Source organism: Rosa rugosa, chromosome 3, assembly GCF_958449725.1.
Source record: "Rosa rugosa chromosome 3, drRosRugo1.1, whole genome shotgun sequence".
Lineage (NCBI taxonomy): Eukaryota > Viridiplantae > Streptophyta > Magnoliopsida > Rosales > Rosaceae > Rosa > Rosa rugosa.
This window is the reverse complement of record NC_084822.1, coordinates 41800754-41817936: the sequence shown is the minus strand read 5'-3', so window position 1 is coordinate 41817936 and position 17183 is coordinate 41800754. Positions and strand designations below refer to the sequence as shown.

Sequence of the window (17183 nt, the reverse complement as noted above, 5' to 3'; positions counted from 1 at the left end):
CTAGCAAAGAGTGCTCTAATAGCTACTCCATTTGCTTCAACATAGCAGTGACATAACGGAAAGATATGTTATCTCCACTTGGTGTACTTGGAGGTGGTACACCCTTCAACCGAGTTTCCTCACCACTATCTTCAAGGATTTGATCAATAGATATGTTATCTCCACTTGGTGTACTCGGAGATGATGGAGTGGAATATGTTGAATTGATCCTTGGGCTACTTGTAGGTGATTCGTGAGACATAAACACCTATAATATTTCAAAACAAAGCTAAGAACATAAGTTAAGATACAAAAAGAAACCAAAAACACGAAATTGAAAAATTGCTGAAAACAGGGGAAACGACCGGTCGGCGACACTTGCCGACTAGTCGGAAATTTCTGACAACTGGTCGGCGAAACAAAAATCACACGAAATGAACACAAACGACTGGTCGGCGGAGACCAACGACTGGTCGGTAAACAGAGATAAAATAAAAACAAGGGAAATTTCTAGCTAATCCCTAAGGCTACTCGAGCTAGGGATTGTATTTTACACCAAGTCCCGGCAACGGCGCCAAAAACTTGTTAGCATTAAAGCCACCCTCAAGTGCAAAAGGTACAAGTTATAGAATAGGGGATTAAGTAAGGATCTCGAACCCACGAAGATTGGTAAATCCTTTCATAGCTAGGGAAAACCTAAGGAAAAACTAGAAGAATATGCAAATGTACAATCACAAACAAAGGCTCACAAGTGAACCAAAGTTCATGGTGAGTATGTGCAAGATGGTGTGTAGAGATTTGATTTTGATTTTGAAATTGGTTTCTAGTCAAATTGAAACAAAGAAAGCAAGTAAAATAAACTAAGCTAAACTAAACAAGTTGTTATCAAATGGATGGGAGTTAGGGCATCGGGTTTCACCTTTTGCCTCCCTTGCAAGCATTAAAGCAATTGAATATGAATGATGCAAAGATAATTGTCCAACTACCCTCTTAGCATCCGGATAGGACTACTAAGGCTTAAACCCCTTTCATTTTATTAACTCTAACTGGATAAGTCTAGAGCTAACTACCTAGAGACAAATTCAATTACCGGATAGGTCTCAATCCTTTGCCCCTAAATGCATAAAGCTTAGAGTTTATGTAACCAAGCAAGCAAACCAATCCTATCTCTAGGTGATTTTAGCTCACTACCCTCACATGCACACATGGTGTGCTTTCATGCTCCCTTTTTGCCTAAAGGTAATCAATCTCTAGGAAAAACTTCATGTCATGGCAAACACATAACTCAAATTGATTAGGTCTAAGTAATGCATTCAACTATTGACTTAGCATGTGAGAATGACAACATGAATTTGCATCAATTTATAAACAAAAGCATCAATACAAGCAAGTTTGGCTAGGGCTTTCAACCCTAGCCCCAACTAGTTCACTACTCACACATAGCTAGATACACAAGCTTCAACATTCTATTAAACATCAAATAAATAAAGAGATAGAGAGTAAAGGGTGACTATTGATGATGCCGGAAGAGGTGGTGGAGATGGGTCTCCTAGAACATGATGTGGTGGCAGTCACCTCCTTCTCCTTGCTTCAAGCTCTTGATATTGGTAAGTATAGTGAAATTTGGGATCTCTAAGGTGAGTTGTGGTGTTGAGTGGTGGAGGAAATGGAGATTGTAGTGGTGGAAATTGAGGTTTTAGAGGTGGAGATGGTGGTTTTAGTGGTGGAAATGGTGGTGTCTTCTCTAGAGAGAAAATGGATCTTGGATAGGATGAAGATGATTGAATGGACTCAATAATGCTGAATAATTGGTCTTTTGCCTCTCTTTGATCAGCTATGTGTGTCCTCTTTGGTCCCAAAGTGTGCAAAAGATGCTCTTACACCATTGTCCCCCAAATGGTCCCAAATTGGCAAGGTGACAAAATGACAAGGTGTAGGGAGATATTTGAATTTCAAGTGATGGGATATTCTCACAACCATGGTCCTCCTTTGCTGGAGAAAAAGCCCTCCATGAGTGGCGGCTCTCCGGAAAGTTTGCCGGAAAGTCACCGGAAAAGTTCACCGGAAAAATCGCCGGAAAAGTCGATTTGCAATTTTCTTCCAATCTCCGTGTCTTCTTCCCCTAGCTTCAAATCTCCGCATTTCAAGCCTCAAATAGTCATTTTATTCTCAATGCAAGGTTTCCTACAAATAAAAGGAAATGGATTAAAAAAGGCAAAATAGCATGGAAGACAAATCAATTTTCATAATTATGGGGCACAATTGCATAAGTAATTTGTGACTCAACACTCCATATGTAACTCGATTACAATGTAGCATAATTACCAATAGCCCAGCTTTCCTACTATATTGCAGCCGGAAAATAGAACCGACGACACTTAGCTTCACCCTGTCGCTAAGCAGTAACGACCATTTGACAAAGCAAAGAACTCGCTGCCTAGCTAGAGCAGATAAGGCATTTTGAGTGCATACACAGAGTAAAGCCCGACTAGCCCTACACAACTAATGTAGAGACTTATTGCTCGCATAAAGCGCAGTAAAACTAAATAACATAAATAAACAATAACATAAAGTAAAATAAACCCCTAGGGCAGGGCCCAAAAATTGAGCCCCAACCCAAACTATAGCCCATAATGGGCCCACAAACAATGCCCAAGCCCAAAGGAACAGATTAGCAATTGGGCCATCCCCATCCCTCCTGGCTCAAGCCGAGACATGCCTCGCTGCGCCTCCACCCCGATCTATCCACCACTGGCGTCAGACCAAGACTACGACACCTTCGCCGTCCGACCAAAGGAGAGGAACACCAACCACCGCGGTCCAAATCCCACACCACGCAACCCCTGGAAGCTTTGCCACAAGAACGAGCCAACCATCCGATCGTCGCCATCAGCTAACCAGACAAAATTCGATCTAATCCATCGAACCCGACCCGTTAACCACTGACTGCCACCAAACACTACTCTGCCCCAGCAAAGTACCTTGCCCACTCTGATCCCAGCCTCCAGCCACGAGTCAGCCGCTCCCTTCAACCGAGAGAGAGGAGGTGGTACACCCTTCAATCTTCTCCTCCAAGCCTGAGACACGCCTTCGAGACAAACTACACGTCCGGTCGCATCCAACGTACGCCGGCTAGGCCAGAGGCCTTCGCCAATGCCGGGACATAGCCGGACAGGCAGCCAACGACGTCTTAGAGAGAGAGTGTGTGTTTTCTCTAAGGTTTCTAGAGACTAAAAAAAGAATAATGATTTTTTTTGGAACATAGAATAGTGGTAAAGTGGTTGTTTTTTCAATTTTACACTTTTATTTATTTATACTTTATTGGCTTAATTTGATAATTATGTTATGTAAGATTATTATAGGCACTTGAAAATTTGGTGAACCCTTTTGACACCAAAATAGTGCCTCTAAGTAGAGATTATGATTATTATTATTATTGTCATTGTTGTTATTATTTTTATTAAAAGTTACCAAAAGTACATTAATAATAGTAGTAGTAGTAGTAGTAGTAAGTAGGAGTAGTAAGTAGTAGGTAGTAGAAGTAAGTAGGAGTAGTAAGTAGTAGCAGTGGGAGTAGTAGGAGTAGCAGTAGTAGTAGTAGCATAAGTAGCAGGAGTAGCAGTAGCAGTAGTAGTAGTAGCAGTAGGAGCAGTAGTAATAGCAGTAGTAGCAGTAGGAGGAGTAATAGTAGTAGTAGTAGCGGGAGTAGTAGTAGCAGCATGAGTAGTAGTAGTAGCAGTAGGAGTAGTAGTAGTAGCAGTAGGAGTAGTAGTAATAGCAGTAGGAGGAGTAATAGTAGTAGTAGTAGCGGGAGTAGTAGTAGCAGCAGGAGCAGTAGTAGCAGTAGCAGTAGTAGTAGCAGCAGTAGTAGTAGTAGTAGTAGTAGTAGCAGGAGTAGCAGTATTAGCAGTAGTAGTAGCAGTAGGAGTAGTGGTAGCAGTAGTAGTAGCAGTAGTAGCAGTAGTAGTAGTAGTATTGGTGGTACTAGGAGCACAATGTCATCACACAGGAGGCTTAAGATGCATACTTTTGTGATAATAAATAGACACTAATGGAGGCCAAACTCCACGCGCTAGCCCTAACCTCTACTTTGCCGCTATTGCTGTTTGTGCTCGTCTAGCTGCGCCACGGCGGTGGCTGATTACACGCATTTATATGCATGTAATTATATCCAAAACACTAGAAATTAGCTAATACTTGAGCCAATTATAATGTAATTAATCCACTTTTATTTATTGTGTAGGAAATAAGCGGAATTGAGGAAATCAAGAGAAAATGTGGAAAATTATGCAAAATTGGAGTTTCCGACAAAAAGACGAAAAGTCAACGCCAAGTCAACTATGGTCAATGCAAGCTAGAGAGAGAAACCCGACTAGTCCCTTGACAATATATATGGAAATATTTGAGATTGTGGCAAGTGGGGAAGAAAGAAAAAAAAATAGAAAAGAAGAAGAAGAAAATTGCAGAAAAGAGAAATAGAGTTGTGTTAATTAATCAATGATTTGATTAAGGGGGGTGAAATTTGCACCCCCAAAATTGCAAACCACACCCCTCTTTCATTTTTTTTTAATAATATTTCATATCACTTTGTTTGCAATTCCTAAAACACCCTAAAACACACTCTCTCTCCCCCCTCTCTCTCTTCCAGACCACCACCAAAGTCCACTCTCTTTCTCTCTCTTCTTCCCGATCTTCCTGAAAAACTTCTCATCATCCTCCTCATTCTCCCTCTGCCGAATCCTCCGCTGCATCAACAACCGCTTGACGTCACTTTCTCCTCCGGCGACGACGCTCCAGCCCGAGTATCTCCGGCCGAATCCGCCGCCGCCGATCCCGTCGCCTCGCTCCCGGTCTTCGCCTTCTCTTCCATCAAGCACTGCCGAGCCTCCTCCACCGCCGTCGTCGTCGCCGCCGACTGCACCGTCTTCCTCTCGAAGTTCGAGCACGACGATCAGCTCCGGCTACTCCCTCTGCTGTCACGCCTTCCACGTATCGTGCATCGACACGTGGCTTCACCAGCAGACCTGCCCGCTCTGCCGGTCGCCAATTTCCACGTCCGACTCCGAGCTCATGACTCTCATTGAGAATGCAGGCTCCTCCTCCCGCGGCCAGACAGACAGATGTGTTGTGATTGCCAGACAGACACCAGTGGAGTTGGTCATAGATATCACTGCCAAAGCTGTGGGCAGTGGATTTGTGGCAAGTGTATTCAGGGTGGTGAGTGGGATGGTTTGACGAGCAGTGATGAAGTTGGAGAGAAGTTCTGCAAGTTTTGTTCTGAGGTTAGATTAAGGAGGGAATGTGGAAGAAAGTGTAGTGAGAAGGTGCATCCTTCTGCCTCTCCTGAAGAAAGCCCTGAACCACCATCCCCGTGTTTTAGCAGCGAAACTATCAGGTGTGGTGCGGATGATGAATCCACTCGGACTGATCATCTGTCAAAGTATCTTGAAGCCCAGGATATTGGCTATTCTCCCCGTGCTGTCAAGAGTATGACTTCATTTAGTTCTTACCCATCTCCAGTAGCTGTTCATTGCTCTCATAGTAGGTATGCTTTCATTCAGATTACATGTAATCCATCGGGATGCAGTCTTAAAGCTTTATGGAATTATGTTCAATTAATTTGATGCTGTAGTTTTCAAATTGTTTTATATCCTTTTCAAGTGTTGTGAAGATATGATGTCAAGTAAATATGTCGTCTCTTTAATTCTATGTTTACTTTTGCAGGAGTGATGAAGAAGAGGCAGAAGATTTGGCAAAGAACTTTTGCAGCCCTTCAAGTGAATATTGTGATGACAATTTGGATATAGATTTAAATAGTGTTAGTGCTAGAAGTGAGTTATACAGTTTGAGGTCTCTGGGATCAAGTCAGTTTGATTGCTCATCTAGAATTTACTATACTTCTAGTAAAGGGCATTCAGTACAGCAGAGGCATGAAGGCATCCCAGCGACTCAGAGTGATGAATCCTTTGGTCGACAGACTAAGGCTGTTTTAAAAAGGCCTGGAAGAGAGGGGGGAGAGAGAGAAGAAAAGGCCTGATTGATTAATCAAACTGTTGATTATATTGGTTCAGCCACAGCCATCACGTGCAGCCATGACAATTGCAAGTTGCTATTTAATTGGTTGGAAACCAATCTAACTTTGACACGTGGCAGACCACATTCCATTTCTTCCTTGCACGCTCCCACCCGCATTAGATCATTTCTTCTTCCTTTCTCTTTGCTGGCAGCCACACGAAGACCAATATATATACATATTCCAGAACCCTACAGAGAACAGCCGCAGCACACCAAAAACAGAGGCAGCCCCTTTGGGCTGCTCTCTTTCTCTTTCTCCTCTCCTCCTCCTCATTTACCATATTCTAGTTAGTTTTCTTTTGGGTTTTGGTAGAATTTCTCACACAAGCTTCAAGGATTCATCAAGAGCTATAAGATTCAAGATTTAGGTATTTGTGGGAGTTGTAATTCAAGGGAAGTCATAGTAGCTTCCTAGCTAATTGTGGCTACCTTTGTTTTCTCCTACACTTCTATACTCTTTTCTCTTTGAATTTTGTAATCTTGATGTCTATGATTATGGGTTGTGAGTAATTTTCTTGTTGGGGTTTAGGGTTGTGTCCCTAACCCAAATTTTATGTAAAAGATGTTTATTTTAATGTAGTGATGCAATTTTCATATGATGGATGCTTATATCTATTTTTGTTGGGTTAAAATGCATGTCTAAGAGCCTAGTCAACTCTAGAGTGTGTATTTTGAGCATGTCTAGGACAGAGTTAGAGGCTTGACCCCCTCTAATTTCTAAGCTAGAAACCTTCAATTTAGTATTCGAGGGGTTATAAGTATGGTGATTTACACCCGTTACGTGATTGCGCGGGCGGGTCGCTTAGTAGTCTAATTCCTCGAACTCTAGGCCTCTTGATGTGAATTAGTGACCCTTGAACCGGCTCTAATTCATGTCAAGTGAGTTCCTACGGCCCTTGAACCGGAGTAGGAATACCATGAAAGGGAATTTCGGTCCTTGAGCCTTGAACCGCCTTGGATACGACTACCGCCAAAGTAGGAGATTTGCATCTACATTATATTAGCTTCCGACACATAGAATTTGGGTGAAGGAACCTCCCTAGCACCCGACATTCCCATTTATATTGTTTACACTTTTATTAATTTCTTTGCATTTTTATTAGTTGCTTTACATTTTATTACTTTTTTGTTAAGTTAGAAACAACCCCCAAACATTAAACTTTTCCACTCATTTGTGCATATCCATCACTAGGTTCTTAGTTTTGATTAGGCTTTGGTGAAAACCAAAGCCGAGCATTGCTAAGGCTTGGTGCCTTAGATTAGCATTTTTATTTGTTTTACGTTCCTTTATATTATTTGCTTAGTGACTTTAGTACTGACTACCCAAGGATTGTGGGTTAGCCACTAATCCCCGTGGTACGATAAACTTTGGGCATAATACTTCCCTATCTTGACAATGATACGTACGCTTGCGTAAATGTGTATCCAAGTCAGTGGCGCAGGCTTATGGCCTCGTCGGCATGCGCCGAGTGTGGCCGGACGGGTTATTGGTGCAAATGACTGGAGATTGGGGCGGGGAGGGGTTCTTTTCCTTCAATTGCAGCTGACGGCGATGTATGCACAGGTATGCCATGAATCCACGATGGTGGTGAGCGGTAGTGTGGTTGGGATGCGAACCCGATCTGGATCGCTGGTATGGGGTTGGATCCACTCGGATCTCGTTGTATATCCAGTGAAGATCGAGTATGGTTTGGTTTCGGATTGCTCAGCAGAGGGTGGATTTGAGAGTTTCGGTGCTGGGCTTGTTCTTCGGTCTGGGCTCTCGACGATCGGGGTGGAGGTGGTGAGGGATGTGATTTGCTGGTGCTTTGCCGGCTATGTCTGTTCTACGGTGGTGGGTGTCCAAGGCCGTGGCGGCGACATGGGCTTAGGGGTGCGACAGTGGTAGCGGGGCGGCCTGTGCATCATTCATGTTGGGCTGGGTTGAATGTTTGGACCCTTCTGGCCTTAATCAGAATGTGGGCCCAGTCTGGGCCTGGGGTACTACTCTTGTTCCATTAGGGTTTGTTTTTAATATTAAAGTTTATAGTTATTTTTATGTTTGCTTGGCAGTTGTTGAGTTAATAAGTTACTACCTATATTTGGTAGGATGCAGTGGGCTTGGTCCCGGTCTATTGTGTGCCTTGTCTATTCTAGGTAGGCAGCGAGTTTCTTGCTCTGGCAAATGGTCGCACCCTTCTAGTGGTAGTAATGTGTCTGCTCTAGGTAGGCAGCGAGTTCTTTGCTTGGTCAAATGGTCGTTGCCGCCTAGTGGCAGGGTGAAACTAAGTGTCACTGGATTTATATTCTTGTGGCAACATAGTGGGAAAACTGTGCTATTTATAATGATGTTTCTTCATAATAGAGTTATCTTTCCAGTATGTCACCACACTTGTAAAGCGAATGGAGTAGCCAATAGAGCACTCTTTGTTAATTGGTGCTTGTTAGAATATATTGTTTTAGTTAAGACTCTTATTATTATTTCAGGAAGTTCTCATGATGCTTATTGTAATCTGGGGTTTAGGCACCATGTCCCCTCCCCCATGTATTCTGTGGTTTCATTAATCAAGCCTTGAGGACAGCCGCACCGGCCTTTATTTCAAAAAAAAAAAAAAATTAGTTAATTATCATTAAAACTTGATTTTAACTACTCCTTCAATTTTACAAAGTTATAAATTAGAGCATTTTTAACAATCTCTCTATGTCTTTCAAAAAAAAGAAATTTTATCCACACATACCCAAATTTTTTTTTGTTCATTTTTTCCCATAAACTTCCTTTAATGCCCCTCTTTAAAAAAACAATAAAAAGAGAACCACAGGTTCAAAATATAGTAACTCGACTGCCACGAAGTCGCTGCCCACCTCCTTGCAACCCAAACACTCCCAGTCTCAAGCTTACAATGCATGTATTATATATCTGTCTTAGCCTAATTAATCATGAGATGAGCCTAACATCTCAACAAATTGAAAATCTCATGAATAATGAACAAGATATGTATCAAGTATCAAATTCATTTAGTTAAATTCATCAAAGTATTAAAACTAATCAAGGTTTGGTCTGGCTGCGTTTTGCTCCTAAATCATGTTCTATTGAATCATTTAATTACCCAAAAACAAAAAGTATTAAGGAACAAGCACAAATGCAATAAGAAAGCTTTAATTTAATCAAAATCACAAAGACCTTGAATAACATCTATGGAGAAAGCGAGAAACCGACTTGACCAATTTCCTTCAACCCAGATTTACCTCTGCCTAACATTATCAGAGAGTAGTGTAGCCGGAATTAGAGAAGCTTTGGTGTGGTGGGCGGTGGAGGAGCTTCGTGGGTCGCTGGAAGTAGAACATCGGTGAAGGAGTTGGCGTTGTTAGTTTAAGGGGTAAAAATGTATTTAAAAAATATTCAAAAATAAGAGGTGTGTATTTAGAAATTAGATATGTATAAATACAATTTCTCTTCGAAAAAAGAAAAAAAAAATAGTCTCTCTATTTTGGCTTCTTAGCTATTTTGGAGAGCATGTTTAGCTTTTTATCATTTTTAACAACTACATCAAACTCTTAACCCTAAGTGGTTCTTCATTTTAACTTTTAACTATCTCAATCCTAAATATAAAAAACGATATGAGGCTCTCTATTATTTTTGTTAACTTAAAACATTGGGGCATTTCTTTTAAGTTGTTGTATGTAATTTATAAATAAATACGAATTATTTTTTCTTCATCCGAGTAATAAAATAAGTCAAAATTGTTAAAATAGAGTACTAGCCAAAATAACTTTTTAACAACTTTAGCTAATTTGACTAAAATATGGCTAGTATTGCTAGAGATACTCTTTGACTTGCTCATCTAAGAGACAATGTTTAAGAGATTGTGACAGATTATTTTAATTTTAGCCTTTATTTAATATATGTGGTTAAAATCCACTTGTGCTTCACAATGTCTTAAAACTATTTTCTAGATGAGCATTCAATATGCTATACATATTTAACAGCTAATATTTAAATGGATGTACTTCGTAACCAAACGCTTTGTCCGATACCAAACGCTTTGTCCGATGCTTCTATTGCGAGATAACATGGACAGATGCTAGTGGATCTAGATTCGGCAGCAACAACTTGAGCCACTCATAGGAGCATTAGGGGACGTAAAGAAGCCTAAAATGGCAAAATCCCTAAGAGTGCAAATTACATTTTTCATCTGAATCGGGTATCGGCTAGTTAATATTGTGAGATAGTGATTACAGTGACACACAAAATTGGAGAGGATTCTAATGGCCTCTCCCCAACACATCACATCCATAGGAGTAAGCTTTGCTCCAACCACCAACAATGTGATTAATACATAATTTTTGACATATGACATAAGTGTCCACGTACATAACTAAATTCTTAGAACTTGTAGCCATTGAGATGCAGAACGTGTTATTGGGACAACCATGACTCAAAATAGCATTTAGGAGAGTGAGACATCAAATGCAATGTTGGATATGGATCGATCACACCATGTGGCACTACAATATTGGAAGACTTATTAGGTTGTGAGTTGTGATGTTTGTCATCGTTCCGCATGTGCGTGTTTACGTTTAACATATTTATACTATTATTAAGAGAAGAGGTTTTGTTAGCTAAAACTGAAAAATTGTACCAAAATAACTCTAAAATATTAATTAACTTTCATACTCATAAAACATATAGGGATAATGTAGGCAAATTACAAGAGAAATAGAAACATAAGAAAAGAAAAAAAATAGGGAAATAGATAAATACGTGCATGGGAGAACTACCAACTCCATGAATTCCATTTTCTCTGCAGATAACTACCCACTATCTGCAGATAACTTTCTATTTTGTTTTTTTTATAACGAAAGTTTTTCTTACACATGCAGAGCATGTGATTGCAGACTAGTAATAATTAGTAGAAGACGGTCAGTTGTGAGTTATTGAGAATTTCTTCATTATTTACTATCTATTTTTGGTTTAACAGAATGCCTCGAAGGGACGAGAAAAAGTACGTTCAATTATCAACGAGTAGCAGAGCACGGATGGATTATTGAAGACCCACCCACCCACCCGAAGCATCCAATCCTAAACTGGCGATTCATAGTTTGGATCTACAACTGCACATGATGCATATCTCTGCTCTAATAAATGTAAGTAGAGCTTTTTCAATTATCAATAAATAATCCCAATCAAGATTTGGTAACAGTTCTTGTCAATGTCATGCATAGAAATCATACATGTACCTCTTAAGTTGTAACGACTGATGACTTCTAGCCGTATAAACGTATAACAATAACTTCATACCACATGAGTAGTAACTTTGAATCACTTAATGTTTTGCCATACTAAACAGAAGAGATTGGAAAATGGGTGGTACTGGCAGTGCCCCGTACGTAAATGTGTAAGAAGCAATAAGATCGATTTGAATCTCATTGGTGTGGTAGGTGATTTGATAGAATCCAGAAAATATATGGTGAAATTGAAGATGAAATCGAGTGTTGTTGTTGAACCGCCAGTTCGTCAAATATAAACTCAGAAAGCGAAAAGAAAGAAGCTAATCAGGGTAAGAAAGTAAGAGCAGCAATTTAGAGTGTGGAAGCATCATGAACCGGCAAATGAATTGGCAGTTGGGGAACTTGGGAGAGAGACAGATCATAGCTAGCAAACTTGTATTCTATGACTTCGAATTTTCTATGCCAGTTATTTGAAAAAGTATCAACTGATTCTATGACTTTGATTTTTCTATGCCAATTATTTGAAAAAGTATCAACTGATTCACCTCAAAACTTGTCTGTTAAGTCTTTTTTTTTTTTAATCTAAAACTTGTATGTTAAGTTTTCGATTCATATATTTGTTTTTCGCCTAAAATAATTTAGATTTTATTGTTAAAAGAAAAAGAAAGTGCACAAATTAGAGAAGGGACATAGAACTAAAACCATTCATTTAAAAACAGACTTTCGAATGATCGCTAACCGAAGTTATAGAGAAAATAACAAATTTCTATGATAATCTAAAAAAGTCAGTTGAGCATAAATTAAGATTAACTTTTAGATTGTTCACGTCCTACTTGTAAAACGACTTTCACAAATTTGAGAGTTGCAGAAATTAGTTTCTTCAATTGTAATAAATGGTTGCATTCTTCAAAAAAAAAAAAATTTATCGAGATCACACGGACACGGTATCGTCAAAGGCTTCTTAGGCCCAGAGACTAATCCGTGCGCTGGGGGAGTTATGTCAAAACACTTTCTCCCCCTGGCCACAAAGAATGGATTGAGATTTAAATACTAATCAGCGTCGGCGGGATTAGAAACCGAGTGTACGTGAGAGTTCCACACCTGGAGGCTCTTACTAACTCGACCATTCTTCAAATATATGTGGATTTAAACCGATAGTTCTAGTTGAAATAAATGACCTTAATAAAAAAAAAACTATATATATATATATATATATGTATATATTTTGTTTAATTAATGCAACTCTTGTTATTTTGAAATAAACTGACTTGTAGATCTAATTTGAGTAAAATTTTACCAATCCATTGATCAAAAAATAAAATTAAAATAAACCCAAATTAAGAATGAGTATTAAAAGTTATGGAGAGCTTCTAATGAGAACCACTAAAATGAGGACTTTATTAGGACCTTCTAATAAATGGTTAGAAGACTCACTTTTCGATTACATTACGCAAATCAACCGTTAGATATTTATGTCTACATAAGTACATCACTTCTGAAAATTTTCTTCCAAATTGCTAATCGTTAAAGTATCGAACTAGATCAAATTAATGGACAAACCAAATCTGTCAAACATGAACCGTTCGTGTTCATAAATGATAAATCACGATTATAGATGCCTTAACTATTTTCAATTTGGTTGAAAAATTGAATAAATGATCTACACATGAATATCTGAACATCCAACAGTTTATTTGTAGAAATGCAATCAAAAAGTCAAAAAAATCCTCATAAAGTCTTCATTTTAGTGGTCTTTAATTCTTCATTAGAAACTCTCCTCTAAAAATTAATCTCTTTTGTAAAATTTAGCAAAAGAGATAGCACATCACACTACAAAGTTCATTTTGTTTTTGCTTTATATTAAATGTAAGCACTTGTATATATAAAATAATAAAATAATAAGAGAGCTGAGAGAGAAAATCTGAGAGCTCCTCCTCCCTATCCGACGACGAGCCCTTTTGCCGTTGTCGGACAGGCCTTGTCAACCAGGTTTCTTGATTGACATGCTCGTTCGGATCGAGTTGATCATAGTGACTAGCTAGAAGGGGAAGATCGAGTTGGTAGTTGGGTTTGGGTTGCTGCCTCACTAGACTCGTCGGTGGAATGGTTTGGAGTTGCAAGTTCAGAGGTTGTCGGGCGATGTCAAATATGTGGCGACGTGGATCGGATCGGATCGGACTGATCCGATCTGGACTGGGTTTCACGGATGGAATATGGGGATCGATTTGCTTGGAAGAGGCGGCACATATATTTAGTGTGGCGAGGATGGCGGCGGAATGACGGTGGTTTTGGTCCGGCTACAATTGAGGGGCGGCGCAATGGGTGGTCTACCGGCGGTGGCCATGGTGAGGTTAGGCAGGGCTTGGCTGGTGACCTTTGGTCTTCCCTTTTCCTGGGTTGAGGCTTGGGCTTGAGCTCTCTTTTTGTGCCCGGCCTGGACTTTTTCTTTTTAGTTTTATTTACTTTAGTTGTTTAGTATTGTCGTGTCTTTGATGTGTAATAAGTCCCTACAAATATTTTGTAGAGATAGTCGAGCTAAATGTCTGTGTATGCACTCTAAGTGCCTTGTCTGGCCTAGCAAGACAACGTTTCATTGTTAAATGGTCGCAACCTCCTAGTGGCAGAATGAAACTAAGTGTTGTCGGTTTTATTTTTCGGTGGCAACATAGTAGGAAATCTATGATTTTGGTAATTATGCTTCATTGAATCGAGTAATCTTTCCGATATGTCACCACTATGTTAAATCAAATAGGGTTGCTAATAGAGCACTCTTTGTTAATTGGTGCTTGTTAGAATACATATTTTTGGTAGAGACTCCTGATATTATATCGGGACATTCTCTAGAGACTTATTGTAATCAGGGGTTCTCTCAAATTTGGACGGATTTTGGGCCTAGGTTCAAGAATTTGGGCCCAATATGGGTAGCACTTTTTTAGTTTTCAGTTACTTTGTTCTTTTAGTTGTCACTTATTTACCGTTTTCAATAAGGAGATGTGGGCTTTGTTCTGGTCTACGCACCTTACGTGCGTTGTCTGTTCTAGTTAGGCTGTGAGTTCCTTACTTCATCAAATAGTTGCAACCTCCTAGTAACAGGATGGAACTTAGTGTCACAGGGCGATATTTTCGGCGACAATATAGTGGGAAAGCTAATATTATTGTACTATGGCTTCAAGTGAGCATTGTCTTTCCGGTATGTCACCACAACTGTAAAGCGAATGGAGTAGCCTGTAGAGCACTCTTCGTTAATTGGTGCATTAAAATACATATTCATAGTTAAGACGTCTGTTATTATCTTGGGTGATTTTCTTGATGCTTATTGTAATTTGGAGTGCAGGCATTATGCCCCTTCATGTATTCTACGGTTTCATTAATGGTCAATGCTTAAGAGTGCTGAGTTAGCTCTTACACTACAAAAAAAAAAAAAACTATTCTAGCTCTTCCTAATATATATATATATATATATATATTATAAATTTCCAAGAATTAATGATACAATATGTTTTGAAGTGTAATATTTATGGGGGTTTCACTTTGCTTTAAAATTGGGTGGAATTGGTCGTGTTATTAGAAGCAATTCTGGCGCATTTCTAGCTGCTTTCTAGATCCATTCCTTCAGATTTGCATGTTTGAGTTATGGGCTCTCCTTGAAGCCATTCAATCTGCTGCTACTTTACACCATGATAAGTGAGAGTGATTGCTTGCAACTTGTTAATGCTATTAACAATCAAGAAGATGATGATTCAGTGGTAGGTTTTCTATCGGAGGTCAAGTTTCTGTTGGGTAACTATCCTCGATTTATTGTTTGGGAAAATTTCAAGAAGAGTACATGAAGTATTGGTCATTCTAACCTTTCGTGAATCAAGTTTTGTTAAAATCAAAACGGTACATCAAGTTCAAATTTCTACCCAATTTGAGTACATGCCGTTACGGACTCCGTTAACTTTATGTAATTATTCATTTATTAAAGGGTAATATAGTATTTTTACAGTTTCCTCTCTCTCTCTCTCACCCTCTTCGACACTCTCACTCTGGCTCTCTCTCTCTCTTCCTTCTCAAGAGCTAAGAACTTCTTCAAGTTCCTGGGCTTCGTCTCTTAGTTCTCTCCTTCATTGCTAGCAAAGCGATGGAAACCAATTCCCCATCATCTTCTTCACCTCCATCGCCCAAATCTAGGGTTAGCGCTCTTCCAATTTCCCTAACCACTCGTTTACAAACCCATAATCCCTATTCAGTTCCCTCATCTTCTTCTTCTTATTCTACATCAATTTCATCCCCACAGCTTCAACCTTCAACCACATTCCTAATCTTGATCAATTATACTCCAAACTCTGCAACGACGTCGTTCCCAAATCGGAGACAGCCTCCAAGTGGTTCCTCACCACCTTCTCCATCTAAGACATTGTAGTTACTGCACCAGCGATTGGCTTCTCAATCAGACCCAGAAAAGCTCTGATGACCACAAAGCTCTCATCTTTCTGCCCAACTACATAGCTCGACAGTTCCTCACCACCTTCTTTCTCCATGCTGCGACTACCGCATCTCTTCCACTTCCAAATCCACACCCACCAAACCAAACTACCCTGCATTGTTCTTCGCTGCTCTATTGGGCAAGTACCAGAAAGGAAAACACAAAATACCCATTGTAGTGGAACGCACTTGCACGCGCCTGAGAGAACAGAGAGTAAGTTTTGTTCCTTGTCCGGCGGCGAGCCCTTCCGCCGTCGTCGGACAGACCTTTGTCGACCCCGTGTGGGTCTGGTGCTAGACCGGGCTCCTTGATAGATCAGATTGGGGAGATCGCAGTGACTGTCGGTAAGGTGAGGGAGAGGGAAATTGCGGAGGTTGGCTGGGATTGGTTCGATAATTTCAGGCCCGGCCGGCGGAGTGGTGTGCTGTTGCAGATTAGGAGGCGGTTTGATGGGGACGAGATCGGGGCAGCATGTCGTGGCTCGGATCAGATTGTTCAGATATGGGTTGGCTCATTTGCCTGCGATCTGGGTATGGATCCGATTTATAGGGTTGCTGCCTCCTCAAGGCGTGATGTGGCTAGCAGAAAGTTGATGGTGGCGGTCCGGCCGAAGTGGTGTGGTGGTTGCGGTCAGTACGAGGGGGAAGGGGGGGGAGAGAGAGAGAGAGAGAGGTGCTCAATTTAGTTGGGTTTTTTTTTTTCATCATCCTTGAAAAGACGGATTTACCCTCAAAAATTTGACAGAAAACACATTAATTAACAGAGCATGTAACGGCATACACCAAAATTAGGTTGAGATTTGAAATTCATGTACCGTTTTGATAGTTTCGAAAGTTGATTCACGAAAGGTTAGAATGGTCGATACTTCATGTACTGTTCTTGAAATTTTCCCTTATTGTTTATTCACGTCAATCGTAGAGCAGATAATACGTGTAGCACAAAATTTAATTAGCTCAGGATACTGTGATGTTAGTCATTCTAAGTTTTTGTATGCTCTTGTATTTATAAGGAATGTCCTTTTCAGTGATTTTAATAGTTAGTTTAATGAAATTCTCTTTTAAAAAAATATTTGTTTTGAGATTGATAGATATCCACGCCACTCACCCATTTGTAACCAATTTGAATGCCTTCCATTGAAGGGAAAAAAAAAATAACAATTTGAACTCCAACTATTTTTTTTTTGATTAGGAGAGGTTAGCGTTAGATAGTTAGCAACACACACACCTTTCGGGAGGTATTCCAGTAGGACCGGACTAATTCTTTCCGAACGCCACGGGGCATTAAACACTCATTAGCTGGCCACCAAGGGCTCATGGAGATTCCAAAACCAGACTTGGGGTTCCAGGGACCTTCTACGGCATAGTTGTAGTGGTTTGAACGCCAACTGTTTTGATATAAATTTTTTATAAACGACTTAATGACTTTATATTATTGTTTTTATATCAGCTGCTAA

At 40.0% G+C, this 17183-nt stretch overlaps 1 protein-coding gene across 1 annotated transcript; it reads left to right on the top strand.

Moving 5' to 3' along the window:
• The first annotated feature begins 4559 nt into the window (after positions 1 to 4559).
• On the top strand, positions 4560 to 6650 carry LOC133735796 (uncharacterized). The gene is made up of 2 exons (XM_062163228.1): positions 4560 to 5524; positions 5704 to 6650. Exons 1-2 carry the CDS (start codon positions 5100 to 5102, stop codon positions 6014 to 6016), a joined length of 738 nt encoding a protein of 245 aa, XP_062019212.1. The 5' UTR covers positions 4560 to 5099; the 3' UTR covers positions 6017 to 6650.
• The last annotated feature ends 10533 nt before the right edge of the window (positions 6651 to 17183 follow it).

What these genes read in the sequence shown, in the direction of transcription:
- LOC133735796 (XM_062163228.1), top strand. Translation starts at nt 5,100, where the DNA reads ATGTGTTGTGATTGCCAGACAGACACCAGTGGAGTTGGTCATAGATAT. An exon ending in GTTCATTGCTCTCATAGTAG is followed by an intron (nt 5,525 to 5,703) that starts GTATGCTTTCAT and finishes TTACTTTTGCAG; the next exon opens with GAGTGATGAAGAAGAGGCAG.